This window comes from Manis pentadactyla, chromosome 2 (genome assembly GCF_030020395.1).
Source record: "Manis pentadactyla isolate mManPen7 chromosome 2, mManPen7.hap1, whole genome shotgun sequence".
In the NCBI taxonomy this organism is placed as follows: domain Eukaryota; kingdom Metazoa; phylum Chordata; class Mammalia; order Pholidota; family Manidae; genus Manis; species Manis pentadactyla.
This window is the reverse complement of record NC_080020.1, coordinates 108108380-108131103: the sequence shown is the minus strand read 5'-3', so window position 1 is coordinate 108131103 and position 22724 is coordinate 108108380. Positions and strand designations below refer to the sequence as shown.

The 22724-nt window shown below is 36.4% G+C and overlaps 1 protein-coding gene across 1 annotated transcript; it reads left to right on the top strand.

Moving 5' to 3' along the window:
* The first annotated feature begins 2543 nt into the window (after positions 1 to 2543).
* On the top strand, positions 2544 to 20831 carry RIMOC1 (RAB7A interacting MON1-CCZ1 complex subunit 1). Its single transcript, XM_036910884.2, has 7 exons — positions 2544 to 2660; positions 3230 to 3754; positions 6786 to 6892; positions 8647 to 8790; positions 9930 to 10061; positions 10925 to 11039; positions 16190 to 20831. Exons 2-7 carry the CDS (start codon positions 3655 to 3657, stop codon positions 16471 to 16473), a joined length of 882 nt encoding a protein of 293 aa, XP_036766779.1. The 5' UTR covers positions 2544 to 2660; positions 3230 to 3654; the 3' UTR covers positions 16474 to 20831.
* The last annotated feature ends 1893 nt before the right edge of the window (positions 20832 to 22724 follow it).

The window sequence follows — 22724 nt, the reverse complement described above, 5'->3', positions numbered from 1 at the left end:
GTTGGTTGTGAATGAGGCACCCACCTCAAGAGAGAACCACTGCATGTCCTCTTCAGCCTCACCTTTCTCCACTTTTCCCCTCATACTAGGAGCCTTTAGGCCTTCTTTCATCCCTCTAAACTGTCAAACTCAGAGTCTTTGCGTATGCTATTCACTGTGCCAGACATGTTCTTCTCCACTGTGCTCTTTATAGATTTATTGCCTCTCAGCTCCAAATTTATCCTTTTTGCCTGTTTTATGAAAATACGTATGGACCTTTAAAATATTTTTTTGTTGTTTGCTGTTACAATGTTAAACTGTCAGTAGAGGGAACTAAAGAGACATGGTAGGAGACAAAGGCCTTCCTGATTTTGAAGTCCTTTCTTGGCAGGCTTCTGCAGCCTGGGCAGCTTCTCTGGTACCAGGACCCCACCACATATGTATCTTCCCTAGGACCAGATTCCTGAAGTGCATGGCAGCCAGCCACTTCTGCTGACACCCATCTTGGGCAGCTTTATAGCAGAGTACCTCCTGTGAGATACCTTGCCATGAGCAGATTTCCCCAGCATCCTGGAGGGCAGACTTCTGGCAAGTTCCAGAAGGTGAAGTTCCAACAAGTTCCACTGGTGTGTGGCTACAGTGACTTCTGCCAGCCAGCAACCCATGACCACTCAAGGTCACAAATCTCGAACAAGGTCTGGATTTCTACCCCAGGGGCAATGGCTGCCTCTTATCTCTGCTATCCTATTCTTGTTACTAGTCAGTCCATTGTGACTCCAAACTCCTGTTACAGTTAATAATTCTGTTAAGCAGAAAAGTAGATATGAATGGGTGGAGAGAGAATAAAGCCAGTAAAGCTCACTAAAAGGGACTCTCAAAGTTAACCAGACAAAACCAGAAAGCCAGAAAGGACTCACAGAGTTAATGAGTTAATTAGTTGAAGTTTCAAAGACCAAGAACAATTTGGAATGTCCAGATATTCCCCAATCAATGACTTCTCTGCCCTACCCCATGAAGTAGAGTAGGGAAACAAGACAAGGTCATGTCATTATAAAATCTACTTAGCCTGCAAAAAGACCCAGCTTATTCTTTAACTTAACCTACATGCTATTTTTCCTCTTCTTCCAGCCCCTTAATCAAGTAACTTTGTAACTAGGGCAGTAGACAGATCTCCAAAGTATAAATAAACCTATGTGGACAAAGAGTGCTGAAATCCAAACCAACACAGTCACCTAAATAACCCTATTATTAAGACAAAACTTCAAAAGAATAATTAATCACCTGTATACATCATGCCTTATGCTGACTCCTACCCAAAAAGCCCTATAAAACCCCAAATCCTAAACCCATAAGCACGCCTCCTGTCTTAGGTTGCCCATACTCCCCTTTCTTCAAGTGTGTCACTCTCCCCGTTCTATTCCAGACAAGTAGGGGCAACTACTGAGAGCCCTGTTTTGGGCTCAGGAGTTCCTTGTCATTTGGGTGACCCAGACAGGACTGCAGCTGTACAGTCTTGCGCTTTAGTAGTCTGCCTGAAAATCTCCTTTCTTTGCTTTTGGGAAGTTCTCAGAACGTAATCTCACTCCATCCAGTGCTCTGTGGCTCCCCCATATCCTGGAGTGGTATGAACTTAGTCCCCACGCCATGTAGATTCAAGCGGACACTGGACACTAGGTGACCCTGGCTTTAAGAATTGGCAAGGAATTTGCCCAGTGCTGAGCAGGCGTTCTATGAGCTTCCCCTTCCTCTCTGCTTTATTCAAGTAAATCTGCCTTTGTCTACCTTGACTCTAGTCCACTCCTCCCTTGGAGTGTATTCAAATAAAACTTTTCATTCTGCTTCACTACTGTGTCTCTGCCCTTCAATTCTTTGTTGTGGTGGGGACAAGAACTGAGGAAAATTAACTCAACCCACAACAATTCTTTACATTGAATTTTCCCTGTTCAGATTACTGTGTGGTTTCTCTCTCCTGTTGGACCTATTCATGTAGGTTTCCTAAAGTAAAAATAACCATCTATAAAACTGGAGAAAATTCCTCATATTTCCTATTCTCTAGGACAGGGTTTCTGTCTCTTTAAGAACTTTCTTCAGTGTGCAGTGGTGAGGGTTGGCTTTTACCTGTTAATATCTATGGTGAGACAGTCTTCTACAGGCGCTTACTTTGATATGATCGTGGACAAATCACAGCATAATGTATTCTAGGGTTTGGAGTTGTTAATAATTGAATACTGTCCAATTTCTTCATCTGGAAATTAAGGCTGTACTATATGCTCTCATCCCTTCCAAAGGGATCTCTGAAGACATGCGTGCACTTGAGTACCAATTGGGAATAATTTGCAGCATTAAGTATGTTTACCGCTGAAAGTCCAGTTGTTTAATGACTCGTTGGAATTGTAAATTTTATTCAAAATATACACTTAGTGAGGTTTGGTGTTTTGAGGTGTTAAATACTAAAGTTTCAATTCTTTGCCCACATTGATCATATAATGCAACTTTCCTGTCTTTCAGCTTCCTGATTAGAGAGTAATATACTGACAAGATAATGTGAAGTTTTTGTTCAATTAATTAACATTTTCTGAGCACTTATCATGTGCCAGGCACTGTGGGAGGCACTGAAGAATACATGATTGTTGTCCCTATGTTTAGGGTGGATTGAGGAGAAAGAAACTGGTGTTACAAAGGTCAGTTAGAAACCCATTGTGGTCAATCGCTTATAAATCACAACACACTGTTTCCCTACTTTTGGTATTTCCTATTAAATAAAAGACTACTTTCCATAAGAAGTAAAATAAGATGGAGATGATTCAAGATGTACTGTGTCAAATCAAAAAACGGAAAAACTGAGTCAAAGATTTGTTTGAAATAGAGGGAGGAAAATAGGGAATGTAAAATGTAAATTAGATTCGTTGACTAAGTGCTTTGAAACTCGTAGTTGAGAGAATGAACTGCACAACAGTGTGCGCTTTAAGAGACGGCAACAAAATTTTTGTATTTGCAAAATCGTGGTACTATTGGACACGAGACGGTTCAAGTAAAATTAAATGTGGGCTAACCAATGCATATCAGAAACAAAACAAACCCAGCTGCTATTATTAAGATTTAGAAAAGTGACATTCAACCATGTAGACTAGGAACTCCTAGTGTTTGGAGCTCCTCACCCAGACGCACAATAACCTCTGAGACTTGGATGTGCTACAAGGGGGCCGTCAGATTTTACATTTCTGATCAGATTATAATCCTTTTATTTTAGGTAACCTCGCTACCAGGCCCAAACCGGACAGTTCTATTGCCGGACATTCCTGCCGGCTCTGATTACAACTGGAAAGCGTACTATACATGGGAAAGCTTAGTCCTGGCCGCGGAGCGCCAGCCAGCTAGCAGCGGCCACGCTATCTGCCCTACGCCCTGCGGAGAAAGCTGCCTTCCCATTGGGAGAGAGGCGTGTCACAAAGTCACACCCGCCCCTAACGACATCTTGCTGCTAGGGATTATGGGAAGTAGAGGAAGAAAGTAACCCGGAACAACATTTCCAAGCCAGCGCCAGCCTTCTTAAGGGGCTGAGATCCCCTCCCACCAACCAGCCGAGCTCCGCCCTCAGACTCCGCCCGAGCCGGGGATCAGGTGACCCAGGGCCCGCGCAGTCACGTGGCTGGGGCGCGCCCGCCAGTTGTGGCCATGGCGGCCGCAGGCTCCAATGTGGTGAGGCGAGTGGAGGAGCTCGGTGACCTGGCTCAGGCTCACATACAGCAACTTAGCGAAGCTGCCGGCGAAGATGGTGAGGGAGCGGAAGAGAGGGAGGCGGGCGGACGGACGGTGGTTCAGAGCTGGCGCTCGCCAGCCGTAAGTACTGAAAGCTGCGGCCTACGGTCCGAGCGGATCCCAGGCCAGAGCTACAGAAGGTGTTGAGCTTCTGACCCCCGCTGCCCCGTCAAATGTCCACCTCCAAAACTCACATTGCCATAAACCAAGGCGTTTGCGTTCAAACCGTAGTTTTCATAACCCATGGAAACCTCTTACATCTCAGTAAAATCAGTGCTGCTTGCCTTCAACTGTCTCGGTAGCGATTGGGAGAAGGGCAAAATCTGCACAGAAGTACACACAAGTTTAAATGAGTAGTTAAAGCTGGATGATAATACTCAAAGAATGGTGGTTTTGCGTGCGGTAAGATAGCCAGGCGTATGTAACAGTTCCACTTTTCATTGCTGCATTGTAAATTTATGTCTTGTGTTTTGGATTATAATCTCAACCGTGAACAGTGTCTACAGAAGAGCTTTATTTACATTGGTATAATGTAGACGATTCTTTTACATACATCACGTCAGTTCTCACGAGGGCTCTGTCAGTATTAGAACACTTTTGGAAATGTCTAAGCCGTTTTCTTAGGAAAAACTGGCTTAGAGAATTACCTTGACTTGATTTTAACTCTACTTCTCTTTTGTTACTTCTCAGCTGCTAGAGGTTCTACATTATTTCATTTTGAGTTTTGAACCTTTACTAGAGATAGGTTTTTAAATTCTTGTGGACTGATCCATTGTCATCGGACTAGGTAGTAAGAGTGGAACATTTTCCTAGGTGATTGAACAGTTGGTGAATTTACTGAATAGGTTCCATGTGAAATAACTATTTTAGGTGAAGATCATTTACTGGATTGTATTTTATTAGGATTATGTTCATCAAAACCCATACACCACCCTGAAGCCTACTTTTTTGGTCTGTGGTAAGTGAATCCCAAGATTCACACGAGTAGTTAGTTCATGCACAGGAGCAGCAGTGTACCTGAGTTACCTCTAAATAAGCCATACAGCACCCCACTCAGCACTGTTTGAACCAGTCTAAATGATCTCCATCCCATTCAGCACCATTTGAACTAATCTAAATAAATTGAAGTATGTTTTTCCTCATTTATCACTGAACTCAAAAGCCTTTCTCATTTTCCCATGAAAGAGTTTTTTTTTTAATTCAGTCTAGAATAAGGGCTGGAAATAAAAATAAAGTGGTATATATTCATGTTTGGAGGCTTTGTAAAGTTCTGAAAATTTACTAATGTTATAATGGTAGTGGTACACATGAGCTTTAACATTAATACCAAGATTTTCTAGTTTTATGATGTAAATTAAAACATCTCGAATGTATTTGAATTGAACCTGGCATTCTTTTCCCACACAACAAAAATAATATATATTCAAAATGTGTCCTTTAATGTAACAACTGTATATTTATATTAGGTTTTAGGGATTGATAGTTCCTGTTGTCTTCTTCAAATTAGATCAGATACATCCAGACATTATTCCATCTAAGAATGCCCTCCTTTTTATTTCTGGTCAATTTTTTTTCATTTATTTCTCATTGTACAAGCACAATATGTTTACTATATGGAAGTATGCAATGAGAGGGATTTTTTTCCATGGATTCTATAGAATCACTTTTGTGTTTACCTTGCCAGTCATTACTTTGAATGGTTACAGTAAGAACACTGCATTCTATAAAAATTTTCTAAAATGTGAGCCATCACCCCTGCCCCATAGTTACATCATGAGTTCACATGAGATATTCCTTCAGCAATGATTTAGTGAATTCAGTCCAAGTTTTTAAATTTAAAATAATCCTACAAATTAATATAATTATCAATTAAGTCTCTAAAGAAGTATATAAGGAGTGTTGTGTTCCACACAATTTCATTTCACTACAGAATCTTTTTTTGGGTTGTGTGGATGATACTTCTGGGCTAAGGAGAGATGGGAGGACAGTGCAAACGAAGTAGCTTTTAATTCAGGTGAATAGTGGACCTTAAAGCAATCAGTACCTGGCTTAGTTACAGGTTAGTCCTCGCCTGAGAGAGTAAGGTCTTCATACAATTGCCACAGACATAATTTAAGCTGGTGGTCTTTCACTTCAACACTGAGCAGCTCATCTATCTGACCCATTGTCATTGTAAGTGCTGAGGCTGGATTAGACAAGCCCGCACCAATTTTTCATCCATTGGTCAGTGAGGAGGAAAGGGTATATATTTAAGAGGGAAGCAAAGGGGACAAACTCAGGGACTTAGTGTCTTGATGGTGGACAAATCTAAATTTGACTACATGAAGTGATGCAGAGGGGTGATAGCACCTTGGTATGAACACTTTGTAGGACAGGGAGGAAAAATCCATAGAGAAAGTGAAACCATAGGAGCAAAGAGAATATAACATTAGGGAAAGGGAAGAAATTAGGTAATATGAGGGGTGGGAGGGTGAGTAGTTTTTAGAGGGCATATCAGAAGTATTTAGTTGAATTATTTCCAGGTTTTGAAGGATCCTAATTTGTTCCATTTCTTGGTTTTTAAAGGAATAAAATATACAGGTGATTAGGTAATTTTAATTGTAAATTTTTTTACATATTTACATAAATTTATGAGAAAGTTGTAATTGCTAGAGCTTACATTTTATGAGCCATTTGATTTAATCATATTCTTTTGGAAAATACATTTATGAACTTGTAGTTTCGTGGAAGCCCTTTGTATAAATTTATGTGTATTATTTGTACTATCCCAATAAAAAATTTAAATTTATTAAACATTCTGAGTGAATTGACATCATAAAAGCAGCACAATAAAAATAGAGATTGCATTTTAAGAAGTGGCACCTGAGCCTAGGAAGTTTTCAGTGTAACTCCCCAGAATAAATTTCCATGGTAAACTTAAGAATTAGGCATTAAAATATATTTCATGTTTTAAGAAAGATTCTATTACCTTAATTTCATTTCATCATTTCAGTATGTATAACTTTGTGTTTAAATAACACTCTGAAACTGTGTTTTCTCTCTTGCAGATCACTTTTTAATTCGGGCCTCCGCAGCTCTAGAAAAATTGAAACTTCTGTGTGGAGATGACAAAGAATGTTCAAATCCGTCAGATCTTCTAGAACTTTACACACAGGTACTGAAACAGATGTGGTTTTTGAAATGTTTTGGGTGCACATTGCTTATTTAAGACAGCTGACGGCAAAGTTTAGGTGAATAAAATCAATTCATTCTTTGTTTTAAAGTGTTTAATTTTGTTCAAAATTATATGTATAAAGCCTATAGATGTGAAACTTTTAGACAGTATGCACAGTAATATTTGTTAGATATGTTGATAAGAAAAAATTCTATGCAGATAACAGAAGTACTTCCTTTTATAGATAATTAAGCAAAACATGAAAGCATGCAATTTCCAAGCTCTTAAAGGTTATTAATAGGGAATGGTGTCTCTTTAAGGGCCCTGATTTTTTCCTCTGAAATTCATCTTTCCTTAGGATTCTTAACATAATACCCACTGCTATGGTCAGGCAGGTCCAGAAGATTTTTCTGTTCCCCCTTTTTGCATTTATTTTTCTCTCAAATTCAGGATCTGTCCAAGACATGTTTTCTTGGTTTTCTCAAATACAGCTGAGACAAGTTGATATTAAAAAACATAATTTCATTATAGTAACTAACTTTGATATAACATTTTATAGTTGATAGAGTGCTTCATATGTCCTGCTTTGATTACTAAGGGATAATAAAGATAAAGTGGTTATAGAAAGTAAATTAAGTTTCCAAAGTGCACATTTATAGCACTTAGGTGCTGGCACTCTGCTTTCCAGGAGGTATATAAAGATGATTTCTGCCTTCAGACATCATGGTTCAATGAGCCTATAACAACTACTCACAAACCCCAAAGAGCTGTTGTAATTTGGAAGAACTGTCTGGCTTTCTTAGCATTCAGAAGGCTTGTTTCATTTCTTTCACATGGGAGAGTTCTAAACATTTTAACTTATTTCTGAGGAGAAGGCAAAAGACCTAAAAATATAGATTTAAATTCTCCAGACCTGAATCAACAGGTCATTTTCCATAGAATGAAGATGTCACCCATCCTGACTTAGGTCTTCCATATGAGAACACTTGCCATGTAAGTGGTATTGTGTGCTAGGTAATGCTCTAAGTGCTTTACATACATTAATCCATGTTACCCTCAAAGCAAGAAACTTTAAAAAGCATTTAGCTCAGTGTCTTCATTTTACCAATGAAGAAACCGAGGCTCCAAGGATAAAATTAGCTTATCCTTGGTTGGTTAGGTGATGAATGGTAGAACTAATACTTCGTAGTCCAGTAGATTAAAAAGAGAAAGAAGGACTGGGTAGTTTTAAGGTGCTTGAATACAGCATCTTGGGGACTTACCATTTGAATTGCATAATGTTAGTGGTATGCTGTCTTTATTGGGTGGCAGGATATAAGTCCCCAAATACTGTCTCTGCATTTGGGAAAACAGATAAATCCTTTGACGATTCAATATACAAAACTAGAGGTAGTGACCTTAACTTGATATAGCAGGCGTTAGAAAATGTTCAGGAAGTATGTATGTGTAAATAGTCAAGTATAATAATTATACTTTTCCTCATAATTAATATCGGTGTGATTAGCTTATCTCAATTAAAAAGATCTCCATTTTCAGAGTGAAACAAGATTATTAATTGAGTAATTCAATAAAATACCTATGAAGTTTTCTGTAAAGTCCATTATGTATACAGCTGGACATTTTGACTACTTTTCAAGTTTAAATACTATGCTAGAAGATTTAAATGTCTAATGAAGCATCTATACACGTAAAGTTAAACTGTAAGAGTATTCATTCAAGTTTAAATCATTTATACTTTTTTTTTCTCTTTTCAGGCTATTTTGGACATGACGTATTTTGAGGAGAATAAGCTAGTAGATGAAGATTTTCCTGAAGACTCTTCACAGAAAGTGAAAGAACTGATCAGTTTTCTTTCAGAACCAGAAATTGTAGTTAAAGAAAATAATATGCATCCCAAAGTAAGTTTTGCACTCCTTTGAATTATGGTGTAATATTGCTAATTCTTGCTATACTGCTCTTCTCAAGTGTATCTTTGTTTTAAATTAAAATTGAAGGATATATGAGATTTTAACATTTCAGACTAACATCACAACTAAAGTATCATATTTTAGTAAATATGTTTCAGAAAATTTGCATGATGGCATGATATTATAATTACAGTGGCTAAACATTTTCTAAACACAGATATTTGTTAGTTTTGCTTCCTTTACTCTTGCATATGCTCTGATTTCTTAAAGGTCCCTAGTAATCTAATTACTACATCTCTTTTTTTTAATAGTCCTTATCCTTCTGGATATTTGCTACTTTTCTTACCATTGATTCTCCCAAACTTCTCAGACCATTATACTTCTCTTCATTATCTCTGAGAGGCCTTGCTCTTGATCTTTCCTGATTATCTCCTCTCTCTCCCATTCTAGGAACATAGGCACTCCCTATGGCTACAAGGAGAGAGTGACTTATAACAAGGATATTTTCTTAATCATCTGATAGTCTCCATTCTGTCTTGCCTGACAACCTGTATGCATTTTTTTTACTGCCATCCCTTGTTTAGATGATCCCAAGATTTTTCCCAAGTCTCTAGCCCTGGCTGCTCTTTCAAGCAAATAATTTCTCATCTTTAACTTCCTGCTGTCTTTCTCTATCTGGATAACTTTTTTGTTCTTTTTTTCTGGGGGTGCTAACTATGGAAACAATCCCAAGTTTTAAATGACAAAACACAGTAAATGCTTGATTTATTAAAATTGTTTTTGTGTATATCTTTTCATTATTCTAGCAATAGTAGGAATAGGTATGATACTGTTTCAAGTAACATATTTCTGAAAGCTGTCTTTTTAATATGAATATGGAATATTTACATTACAAATATAATAGTGTTTATTACAGAATTATTTTCTAAAATTTGTAAATTGGAGTAGTTATATTAATTTTCATGTAGGAATAGATTTCTGTATTTCTTACTGATTCCTGTGTAAGTAGTTAAATGAGGGGCAAATTTTGTGAAATGAGTGTGTTCTTAATTACTCAGTATCTTGTAATTTAATTTTGATTTTTACAGATGTAAAGTTTATTTTTTAGCTGTATGTTTGTTGTATTTCAGCACTGTGATTTGCTTGGGGATGAACTCATGGAATGTCTCTCTTGGAGACGAGGAGCCCTACTCTACATGTATTGTCATTCTCTGACCAAAAGGAGAGAGTGGCTCACAAGAAAATCTAGTTTGCTTAAAAAGGTAAAGGACATTCCTTATACATTTTAGATTGTTGACATTTGTAGGTTTCAATAAGCTGCTTTGGTAAAATATTAAGAGTAGTGGAATCAAAACGTCATTCTAAGTGTTTACTTACTAGCTATGTAATCTTAAACAAATTGGAATTACTGTGAAGATTTAAAAAAAAAAAGATGTGAAAGCCCTTTGTAAACTGGGAAGTTCTACATGCTCTATGTAAATTCTGGATTTTTATTTTTTTAAATGTAAGACAGACAGTTTGTATTAATTTCTAAGTATATTTTTTGGCCAGAAAAAAACAGACTTGGTAGTAAGTCCTCACTCTCAGCAGATCACTCCTAAAGAATCCACATTTCCCTGTTTCTGGAAAATTGTGGCCTCTAATTTGTCTTGACTCTTCTGGCCAAATAAATTACAAAGACCCTGTCTTAGTACTGTATTACTAAGGATTCTAACTAGGGTTGATTGTACACATGGTTTATGTGGACCTGGAAATGAGAGGTCACACTGTGAGATGTAAAAGTTTGATCATAATATTTATAAACTATAATAAGTACATATATTTTTAATAAATTGTTATTGAGCACATCTTTATTATCTTTACTCTTTTCTTCCTTTGATAATGTTTGACAAGTATATTACTGAATTGTGTTCTTAGTTAATATTACCCACTCACCAAACTCTTACTAATTGGAGTTGGAGGGTTATGCTACAGAAGTTTTGGGGTGGTGGGTCCTACCATTGTAATGTAACAGCCATAAGACTTAGCTATATGTTAGCCAATTGTCTCTTGAGTAAAGAATGGGGGAATAGTTAACATTTGAAGTTTCTATAGTTTTAATTCTTTGGCTTTGACTTTCATTTAGTACCTTATTGATGGAATCAGTTACTTGCTACAGATGCTAAACTATCGGTGTCCTATCCAGTTAAATGAAGGTGTTTCTTTCCAAGACCTAGACACAGCTAAGTTACTGAGTGAAGGTAATGTGATTTCTTTTTAAAGTTTTCTAAGTGTTTTAAACCTTTTTAAGTTTAAGAAGTTTTATTAGATTTAACTCTGATTTAAATAAATTTCAAATTATATTATAGACAAAAATAATAAAAGGATTCTTAAAAAAATTCAAATATCTTCTCAGTTATACAGAAAATGCTGCTAATCTCTGTTTAGTAATTTAGGGAGAGTTATGTGTCGTGTTGTATTTAGTTAGTTTGCATCCCCACATAGCCCCAGTCTGGCACTAGGTTTGGCTACTTGTAACAAAGACTGGAAGTAACTTTTAAACAAGGTAAAAATTTACTACTGCTTCACATAAAAAAAGGTTCAGAGCTTGTTGTGGTGGCTCCATGGTATCATCAGGGTCCTATCTTTTTCCTCCATCATCTTTGGAGATGGAATACTGCAGCTTCAGAGGAAAGCACTTTATGTAGAACTACTATGTATACAATACTCCCCAGAGTTGTGCAACATGCATCCCTGTTGAAGATATTGCATCCATTCTCAATATGTCAAGATGCTTCTGGAGCTCCTTCCATCTCACCTACATTTCAGTCTACAGAAATGGCAAAAGGATGTTTCTTTCAGCCAAGTCTGCTTCTTTGGAGAAACCTTGTTGGAAATTTCTTACAACACTTCCACCTATATTCTGGCCAGAATTTAATCATGTGGCTTTTTACAGCTATAAGAAAACATGTGATGTATAGCCCTGTGCTTGATACATTACCATCCCAAATAAAATTGAGTCTTTACTTAGGAAGAAGTGAAGAATTAATTTTAGGTGGTAACAGTTACCTTCTGTCATAAGTGTCTGTGCACTTAAAAATGTTAGGAACTGGATGTAGAGTATCATTTGGGTTTTAGACTGAGATGCCGGAGGGAAGAACCACTTATTTTTACCATCTCTTTTTACAAATGGAGGAACTGAGGTTATAATAAGCCAGATGACCTGTTCAAGGTCACATAGCTCATAAGTGACTTTAGATTATATATCTAAACTTTCATTTATATTTCATCTTAAATTTTGATGGGAAAAAATCAAATAATTAGAAAACCTAGGGAAAATTTTATATTTTAATTTTTTAAGTGTTTTAATTATTCTTTCTCTGTTAGCTTCTATAGGCTTTTCCTTTCTATTTCAAAACATTGAAGAAAAGAGCATGATTTAAGTATCATTAACATATGATCGACTACTGGTGTCCAAAAGTTGTTACTTTTAGTTAATTCAGGCAAATAGCTTGTCCTAAAAAAACTTACTATGAATGCATACTGCTCCTTCAGTGTACATGAAGTTTTGACAACATGGGGTGTTTTGATTTATGTGTGGTAAGTGTTTATTCCAGATAACTAGTGAACTGATTAGCTACAGTGAAAATGCCTTTTTAAAAATCTCCTCACCCATCCACATAGATTGATATAAAAGAAAAAGCAGGGATGGACACTAAAACCTATTTGAACCAAAGAAAGTGGTATGAGTCACCAATTTCCCTTTTCTCCCATTTGTAGTCATAAGGTAAGATACTTTCATGGCCTGGAATTTTTTCTTCACCATGTGTGTGATACTGGTGTCTTCTCTTAGGTCATAATTCTGATTGCACTGGCCCCTAACTTCCATTGCTTCCTCCACAGGGGAATCAAAAAGGATGTCTTTTCTTGCCAAAAAGAGAAAACATCTGCTCCATAGCCATTTTGCCACAGGACTTAGTCCTCTTTTGGTTTTAACTTCTTGCTCTTATCTAAAGTAGTTTGTTCTTCCCTACCCATCTCTCTTAAGATGTAGGTTAGAAACCAGGAAGCCTACTTTTCATAGGCTAAGTTACTCCTAAGACCCCCCTGGAAAGGTTCTAATTTTTTTGGTTTTAATTAGCTAATATGTAACGTAATTCTGAAGAATCTTTAATACTGCCAAAAGAAAAGTTCTATATCAATCATCAAAATATTTTTGTGGCCAGATCTTAATGAAAATCGACCTAATTTTAGATAAAATTCAAAACAGTGTATCCTTAGTACCATTTTTTTTTATTTTTCTCAAGCTGAGATAATCGTTTTGTCCTTTTACCATTATATGTATGCCATTAAATTTTCGGCTTTTAAAAATTGCCAAGTACTGTATTCAGTAAACTTCTTCACCTCATTTCTGAGCCTCATTCTTCTGTGGGTGCTTATAAAAATAGCCTTGTCAGAATAACCCTTGAGTCAAGTGGGTTAAATCAAAAGTACTGTTGAACATTGCACACCCTTGGTTTCTGCCCTTTTATACTACTGAGGACCTCCCCGTCCCAGTAGCCTTTTGGGCTCATTGCTTAGCCCAGAACCTGGATTTCAGATCCCCTAAAGGAGCAGCTCTGAATTGACATCACTAATTGCTTAGGTAGCTTGTTAAAAATACAGATTTCTGTGTACCACATACAGGTTCTGATTCAATATATGGAGTCCAGGAATCTATTTTTAATAAGCTCCCATATTATGATGGAGCCATATTTAGGCATCACTGCTCCTAGGGCATGTCAGTCTGGCCCCCTTTTTTCTTCTGTGAAAGTTACCTTCCTGCCCTCACTCAGACCTCCTAGGTTATTCTCCATCTCCCTCCTTGCACCCCACACCATCACATGTGTGTTCAGCAAGTGCACTGACATGCATAGCACAGAGTGAAGTATTTTACTAAAAAGCATCCTAAGTATTAATAGAAAAAATATCAGGGAAAATTTGTAGCAGCAGAAAGTACTGTAGAGTAGTGGATTTCTTTTGGGAGTAAAGAAGGAGAAAGTGCCTACTTTTATTGTTCATCCCTTCCTTTGATATTTTAATACCTTAGTTTAGCATGGTCTGTGGACCAACAGCCATCAGCCTAGGTTATAGGACTTTGTTATACATATTCATAAAGACAAATACCATATGATTTCCTTTATGTGTGGAATCTAAAACAAACAAACCGAAAATAGACTCATAAATATAGAAGACAAACTGGTGGTTGCTGTTGTGGAGGGTGGTGGGAAGCTGGACAATGTAGGTGAAGGGGATAAAGAGGTACAAACTTCCAGTTATAAAGTAAGTAAGTCACGTGAATTGAGAAGTACAGCATAGGGAATATAGTCAGTGACATTGTAATAAATGTGTAGTGACACATGGTGAGCATTTTGTAATGTATATAATTGTTGAATCACTACATTGTACACCTGAAACCAATATACTGTATATCAATTAGAAAAAAATTTAAAAAGAAAATTAAAAACTAGTAAAAAGAGAGAAAAAAATGAAGATTCTCAGACTCAGTACCATACCTGAATCTGAAACTCCAGAGGTGGAGGCCCAGCAGTCAGCATTTAGCATACCCAGATAATTCTAATGCATCTCAGGTTTGAGACCCACTCTTTAGCGTATAGCCATTCATTCTCTGCTTAGTACCACCTTGCCATAGGATACCTGTGTACCTTGTGCAGCAATCATTCCTTGTTGCTATAAAGAATGAAGCTTAATTAGAGTTGGGCATAAATTGGATCCCAGATCTCCTTTGGCAAACACTTCTTCCCCTTCCCAAGAGGTTTCACTTTGTAGGAAATGCCAGTTCCTCCTCTCAAAGCTCTAGCCTGCTTAAAATGTCAACCTTTCCCTCATTTTTGCTTCTAACTCATTACTCCACTCCACCATTCTGTTTAGGATTAACTAGACAGAGTATAGGACCACGGAAATAAGAAGGATATTCAACAAAATGCCATATCTAATACAAAATACAATTCTGAATAACATCTAATGCTATATCCAGCTTTTTCTTTGACGTTTATGATCTTTTAACTATGAAGGAATAAAGTTAGAAATGATTATGCTTATTGATAGTTTTATACATAGAAAGCATAATTATTAGAGTGTCACTATCATGTTTTCACAAATGCCTCAGATTCTGTTCTTAAATGATTATTTTTACTGTTATAACAGTTTAATAAACTGAGTCAGCTCTTTTGCTAAACCTGTTCCTTCTCTTGCAACTATTTAGAAGCTGAGTTTGAGGTGAAGGGAAAAGGATAGCTATAAGGATAAATTCTGAAACTTGAGAAAGCTTGCAATAGATTCAAGATAATAGAAACTTGACAGTTATGAAAGTTGAATTTTTTTTCTATTTTCATATCTCTAGTACCTTCCTGGTCATTTTTGATAAGCCATATTAGGTGAGCAACTGAGATTATTCTCATTTATTTGGGGTAAACTTTCCTAATCACACATTAGAATAAATCATTTCATCGTGTTTTAGTGGCTTTAAGAAGTTGAATAGTCATATTTAATAGCATTTTATGGTTTCTAAAGCTCTTAAACATTTTTATTTATGTATTCCTTAAGAAAATTCCATGAAATAAGTAGGGCACATGTAATTCTCATTTTTCAGATTAGCAAAAAGGGGCTCAAAGTTAGAAAATCAGTAATTTATAACCAGATTTTTTTGATCCTAGGTCTGTCTTTCTATAAAATTAATATACTTGGTGTGCCATAAATGTTTATAAAATTACCTTATTCCATAATAATGTTTTTAATTTTTGATGAAGATCTTGCAGTCTACATTTCTTTTTTCCTGGAAACATATAGCATCTTAGATACAATTTGACATCTTTGGTTATGTAGAATTATGTGGCCTCTAAGGGTCATATTTATGCATAATTTGTGTAGACTCTTTTAGAGATAAAGGAGGTATAGAATACTTAACTGGAACTATATCATTGATCCTAGAGTAGACCCCAAAATAAAAGTTGTGTTTATGGGTGGGGTTCAGAAAAATCTCTGGGTACTCTGAAATTGTATGCAGATTTTGGGGTGTATGTTCTGGGAGAGGTTCCATTGATTAGGTTAGCTTCTCAAAGAGGTCCTAAAGAGACTCCAGAAAAGATTAAGAACACATAGACCTAAATCATTCTTTAAAAAAATTACCTGACCATACTCTGTTTTTTTGGCCAGGGTTGATGGACCTCTCTTATATGTAAAATATAGATAGAAGTGCTAATTAAATGAGGATTATATTAGTGATAATTTGGCTTTCTAAGTGTAAGTGCTAAATGAGAAAGAAAAAGTTTGATGACATAAAAGGAATGTATTAGAGTTTTAGTGACCAGAGTTGCTTTTTAAACTTCTAAATTCTAAATGGCTTCCCCAGGAATATTTAGTGACATTCATTTGCTGGCAATGATGTACAGTGGAGAAATGTGTTACTGGGGCTTGAAGCATTGTGCAGATCAACAGCCAGAAAATCATGAAGTGGATACTGGTGCTTCTGGAGCAAGCTACACTACATACAAAGAACCCTTGGATTTCCGAGAAGTAGGAGAAAAAATTTTGAAAAAGTATGTATCTGTGTGCGAAGGACCCCTGAAAGAACAAGAATGGAATACAACAAATGCAAAGCAAATTTTAAACTTCTTTCGGCATCATACTAACTAGTAAGTTCATCTATTCCTTTTCAAACAGAAAAACAGAGAGACCCATGAAATGGGAAAGTTCCAGAAAAGAAGACATAGTGACACTGAATTTAAGAATGTTATAGTACATAAAGATATCCAGCATGGTTACCCTTTTTTAAATGCCATCACCATCTTCAATATATATTCTTAAACCTGTTAAGGAACGATTCTTTAATTTCTAAAGTGGCATCTATGCTGTTCTAACTCAACCTGAACTATAGATACCCTGTAACCAATACTAAGAAGGAATCCAACTTAGTTTACAATGATTTTTTCTATTATTTTAGATCACATTTTTTTATTATGGTAAAATATACATAACATAAAATTGACCATTCTAACTATCTTTAGGTTATTTTTTGATCTCCTGTCTTGAAGTTTGCTGTGCTTCAATGATTAAAACTAAGTCACTTCACTACTGTGGATATATGTTGGGGACATAAAATTGGCGAAATACAAAATTTTAACATATTCAGATTCCATTTTCAGAATAAGATACTGATGAAAGATTCCACAAAGTAATTGTTTAATTTACCATGTATTATTAACAGCATTTATAATTTTTTTTCTATTAGGCATTTAGGAAAATTAAATGATTTCCCTATTTTGTTTAACAGAATATGCATGTTTTATCAAATGCACAACGAAGATAAAATCAAGTTAGGTTAGTCTACCGTTAGCTCATATGTCTTTAGGGTACATCTTTTCATATGTATTAAATTCTAATATGTTCTGTCTTTAATAGTAGAGGTGAGTGATAAAGGCCAGAGAGCCTAACGGCATCTTACTTACAGTCTTTCTGTCTACCTCAATTCCTGTTGTCATCTTGGGATGATCTGTCTTGTACCTTGCTGATATCCTTGACTTCTGTGCCAGTGACTTCATCACATTCCAGAAACTTACTGCCATGGCCACGTGGAATATCGCCATTCTGAGTTTCTCTTTCTGATATCTTAAATTTCAGTAACTGATGGCAGTTTTCATCTCTCCAGCTCATCACTTCCTTATTTTTACTGATTTTCCTCTCTCTGTTGTTTCTATTCTACTATTTCTTTAACTTCTTTGTAGCCTCCCCCTCTTATCTGCTCCCCTTTCTCCTAAACTATCAGCCCCTTTGACATGTGCTTCCTTCTCTATCCAGCCTCAGCTTTATGGGACACCACATGAAGTACCCTCCATAGTCTTCCCCTTGTCTGTCAGCCTAATCATTCTGCAAGCTCTTAACAACCCTGTCATCAACCTTTTCTGGGATGCTGATTCCATGGGAAGTAAGCACAGCCCTTCAAAGTGGAATCACAGTCTCTTGCCTTCAATTTTAGAAAGCCCTCAGTATAAGGCTCTTGTCATTAGCTCAACCCCTCTTCCTTTCCCACGGTGGCTAATCCAAACCTCTGGCTTCCCTCATCATTTTCCTCAGGCCCTTGGTCGCTTCCCCTAGCATATGGATCTTGGTCCCATCTTACAGAAAAATGAGACTGTAAGGAGGTTGACTTCTACATACCAGCTCTGCCCTACTCATTTTCCCCTTTTTTAGAGGAAAATAGGTAGCCTGCTTGCTGTTGAAATCTTCCTCATTTCTACCTTGTCTCTCTTGTCATCTCCCTCATTTCCCCCAGGGCTTCCTTTTTTCTGCTTACCTTTTAGTTATTGGTCTTCCCTAGAGTTCTTTTTTTTTTGTCTTTTGCCCCTCCTCTTCTCTACATTTTCTTTCCTTTCTCCTTTTTCTTTTTTTAATTTGCTATATAGATATTCACGTGACGTTATTCATAGCCATGGCTTCTTCCACCACCTGTAATGTTACACTGACTTCCAATCTTGAAACTTGAATTTCAGCTTCTCTCCTGCCCTGTAAATCTACTATCTAACTGCCTATTACATATCTTCACTTAGACATCTCATAATAATTACAAATTCAGTATGTCCAAACAACTAATCTCGTCATCTAAAATCTTTTCCAGTTCGTGTTTCCTCTTTTTTCTGTTTTCTGCGGAGCAGGGCAACACAGAAAGCCATAACCTAGTTTCTGCCTACTTTCCCTGCCTCCTCTCTGTAATTCATCCTGTGTAATCATATTCTAGTCCAGTGTTCCTCAATTTAAAACCCAGCTTCCTTTTTGATGAACATAAACTTACTGATAGAGCCTCTTGGAACATGGAGACACTCCCTATCTCTGCCCCTGTGTCCTTATCCTTACACAGCTAAGAATATTTTTACTTAACTTAGCTTTTTAACAAGTTTTACTATGAAAATACCTTTGAGCTTTCTAGATATAAAGATTTAAATCATTTTAGTATGGCTTTTAGAATTTTAGACCACCCACCCCCACCCTACTGCTTTTGGAGCATCATAGTCAGTCACAAGTACTTCTGGTTCCTTCCCCAGTGTGCTGTGTGTTTTTTCCCTCATTACCCTTTGAAGACCTCATGACTTCTGCCTGGAATGCTTGCTCCATTTTGTAGCCTAGTGAACACCTACTTGTGCTTTAGGTCTCAGTTGCAAATGTAAGGCTTTCTTCAAGCCCTTTCTCGTCAGTTAGGTGTTCCTTTGCTTCCCCTCCCATATTATCACACTGATCACATTGCTTTATAGTTTTTTTCCTTATGATTGGTGAACTCTGTATTTTAAAAATTGTCTTTATACATAGTGCTTAATGACTGGTAGATCCTTAATAATATTTTCTAGTTAATAAGAGACATGATTCTTAATTGCAGAACTCTGCACAAAAGGGTTGCTGCTATTGGATTCCAAACTGCCATGCCCTCTACACCAGTGGTTGACAAGGCAAATAGGAAATTACTCCTTAGAGGAATAAAGTATTATTTAGATTTAGAACCTGAGAAAACAGGAGAACTTTCCCTTTAGAAGCCGGGAACTTTCATTTTGCCTTCATGACCCTTGTGAACCACTTGGGTCTCTCACTGGTTGGTATAGTTAGGAGGGTACAATTGGGTGCTTTTTGTACAAGTTTTCCATCCCCCACACAATTGGAGAGTGATTTGTAGACCATGACATTTATAATATAATGACTTTTACTCTGGTGTATTACTAATGCATTTTTGTATGTCTTAAAACCTGCCAAGTAAATTCTGTTTCATTTAGAATACAGTAATTTCAAGATACCAAATAAGGAAAGTAGTATAATTTACTCATCAACAACTATATGTACCTACTACATGCCAAGTTTTGTCCTAGGCACTGAGGAGCTAGCTTTGTAAAACACCTTCTTTCAGTGTTTGTATTCTAGTGGAGGAAGTTAACCCATTTTAAGAATTAAATGTACAGTGTGTTAAGTGGAAAGTGCTCTGAAGAATAAAGTAGGGTCGGGCTAGTGCAACTCTGGAGAAGAGTGTTATTTTATTGAGGGGGTTTGGAATGGCATCCCTAAACACCACCTCTGTTAGCGATTGTGTCTTCAAATTCCACCCCTTTGGTTAAAATGCCTTGCACATTCAATACATTTATAAAATTTCCCTTTTGGAAGGCGTGATACTGAATTAAGGAATGAGCTACAACTTAAAAGCACTTCATTTTGATTATATCTAAAGGGTTTTTCTCCATTGTTTTACTAGTAGGTGAGTGATAACCTAAAGGTGTTGCAATTATTCCACTTGGGGAGTTTCTCTCCATTTTGAATTCTCTGGTGGTTACTAAAACTTAAATTCTGTTAAAGGGTTTTTCATAATCTTTAAATTTGTATGGTTCTTTCCCAGCATGAATTTTCTGATGTTTAAGGCTTTGAGACTTACTTAAGGGCCTGTCTGTTTTGCTGCATTTATAGAGTTTCTGGCTTCTGTTCATTGTTTGATGCTGATTAAGTTACAAATGGTGACAAAAGACTTTATTCTTCTGCATACAGTAAAGTTAGATAAGAGTCATGGCTAAAACTCTACAATAAAATTACATTCCTGCCTTTACAATCTCACTGAATTCCCTGTGTTCATTAAAGTGGTAACTGTGGGTAAAGGCATTCTCAGATTCATTTTAATGGCATTTTTAAAAACCTGTAGCTGGTTGACATGCTAGTTTAGATTGCTTGTCATTTTTCTCTCTCCACCGTCTAGGACTCCTTCTCTGGCTCCCATAGGGATACCCCATTTATCACAGAATACAGGATCTGTTCTCTGGTATCACTTCCTTGTATTAATTTTTAGCATAAATGAGATACCATATTATGGAAGTATTACATTAAAAAACCTTTAACGTATCTATAATTAAAATATATGTTACATATTCATGCTGGTATTCTTTACATTTTTTTCCCCTACTTCTAGTTAAGATTTCCAAGTAAAATGTTAAGCATATAAACTTAAAAAAAACAAATAAAACCATGTTACCATATTTATATCTTGTTCTTTGTCTTCTTTTATATTTTGGATGCTGTTTCAGAATGAAAACTTTCATCATCTCCGTTTATTATTGATATCTGAACATTATTTCTTCTGGTCCTAATGGGTAGCATAGTAATTAGGATTATGGACTCTGGAGCCGAGACCTGAGGTTAAATTCCAGCCTTGTTATTTCCTAGCTGTATGACTCTACATGAATTACTTAACCTTTCTGTGCCTTAAAATCCTATTATTTAATACAGGAGTAATAATAGTACCTACCTCACAGATTATTGAAGATCAAGTGAATAGTTCAAAGTGCTTCACTCAGTGCCAGTTCAAGAGTTCAAATAGTTATTACTATTATTTTCCTTAATGTCTAGTTCTGTGTATCGGCACACCTTGTTGATCATGCTGAAAAATACCACAATACTCATCAGCCAGAATAATTGAGTGACAGCCTCTTGTTCTCGCCAGTGAGTACTCACTCACTGCCCTGTCCTCAGTTCAAGTGGTGCTGGCCATTTTAAATGGGAAGCAGGTTTCAGGGAAATCACTGGCTGGGTAGGCATCTCAAGTGTTTGTATAGGTATGATTGGAAAAAAATGTACAATAAATATTTAGAAATGTTTCAGCCCCAGCCTCCAAATGTATATATATATATGCACTGTATACCAAGTTCTACATTTACCAATTAGCTTGATTGACTTGGTTTCTGGTACCTTTAGGTCTCACTCTTACCTCACAAGTCAGAGGCATTTAATGAACTATTTATCTTCTAAATATCACATGTGCCGTATTTAAAAATAGATTTAACTACGGTAAATTTATATCATTGAGTAGTATGTAGCTGTAAAAAGTAAAGAGGAATATTTCTGTGAAGTTATGGAATGGCCTTTTTAAAACAAGGTGAAAAACACCTGAAAAACAGGGAGGTATATAACACTCCATTTAAGAAAGAAGGAATATAAACATGTTCATGTGTAACTTTACTTATATTTAAAAAAAAAAAAGCCCAGAACCTTAAAAACAGCTACCTGTGGTGGCAGTGGGAGGTGGGGGGGAAAGGATGGAGGGGACGGGGATGGAACCTAGGCTTCTCTCAATATTAACTTTGAATTTTGTACATTTCACCTTGGAACCAGGTACTACGTTTTTATAAGAGAAGATTACATCAAAATTTAAAGTAGTCCCTAAAAATCCAAGGCAAAATAAACAAAAGAGCTGTCTTCATTGAGTTGGTGGCTTGAATGTTTCAATTATCTTTAAAGCACAGTAATTTGTTCAAGTACTAGGATATCCCCAAGGGAAAAAAAGAACTGGAAAGAACTCAAAACTCCTCAGTAATCATTTTGTCAATAATTATGTTAGTGTAATGAGAAATGAGGGTTTCCAGTTTAAAAGACACATAAAATCAAAGAAAAATTCTGTAATTCTTAATGTGGGATATATTCTCTTTATATAAAAACCCCTAAATAATATCCAAATACTATTTCCCATTAAAATGAACAAATGCTCCCTGGAGATAAGGCTGATTCTAGATCTTGGACAAAGCAATCAGTTGCTGAGGAGTAATTTTTCTACAAAATGAGTAAAATTTTGTAACTTGTAAACAATTATTGATAATGCTAAATCCTTGAGGTTGAAAAGCTTATGGGGAATTTCATAATGAATGGATCAGGCTTTTGAAACTATTGATCATTTTGAACATTAGAAGACAGAATGATTTTATAGCACCCAATTTAAGCACACAGTACTACTTGTGAAATATTTTACAAAACCAACCTAAATTTGATCAAGCCTGAGACAGGAATATATGTTAAAGACACAATTGAAATGCCCTTAAGTCCAGAAAGACCAACCTCGTTTTCTAACAAATTACAAGGGAAGGAGGGGAAACCTATTG

Coding starts and splice junctions, on each gene's coding strand:
- RIMOC1 (XM_036910884.2), top strand. CDS start 3,655: ATGGCGGCCGCAGGCTCCAATGTGGTGAGGCGAGTGGAGGAGCTCGGT. Junction 6,893..8,646: donor TTCTAGAACTTTACACACAG/GTACTGAAACAG, acceptor TTCTCTTTTCAG/GCTATTTTGGACATGACGTA. Junction 10,062..10,924: donor AATCTAGTTTGCTTAAAAAG/GTAAAGGACATT, acceptor ACTTTCATTTAG/TACCTTATTGATGGAATCAG.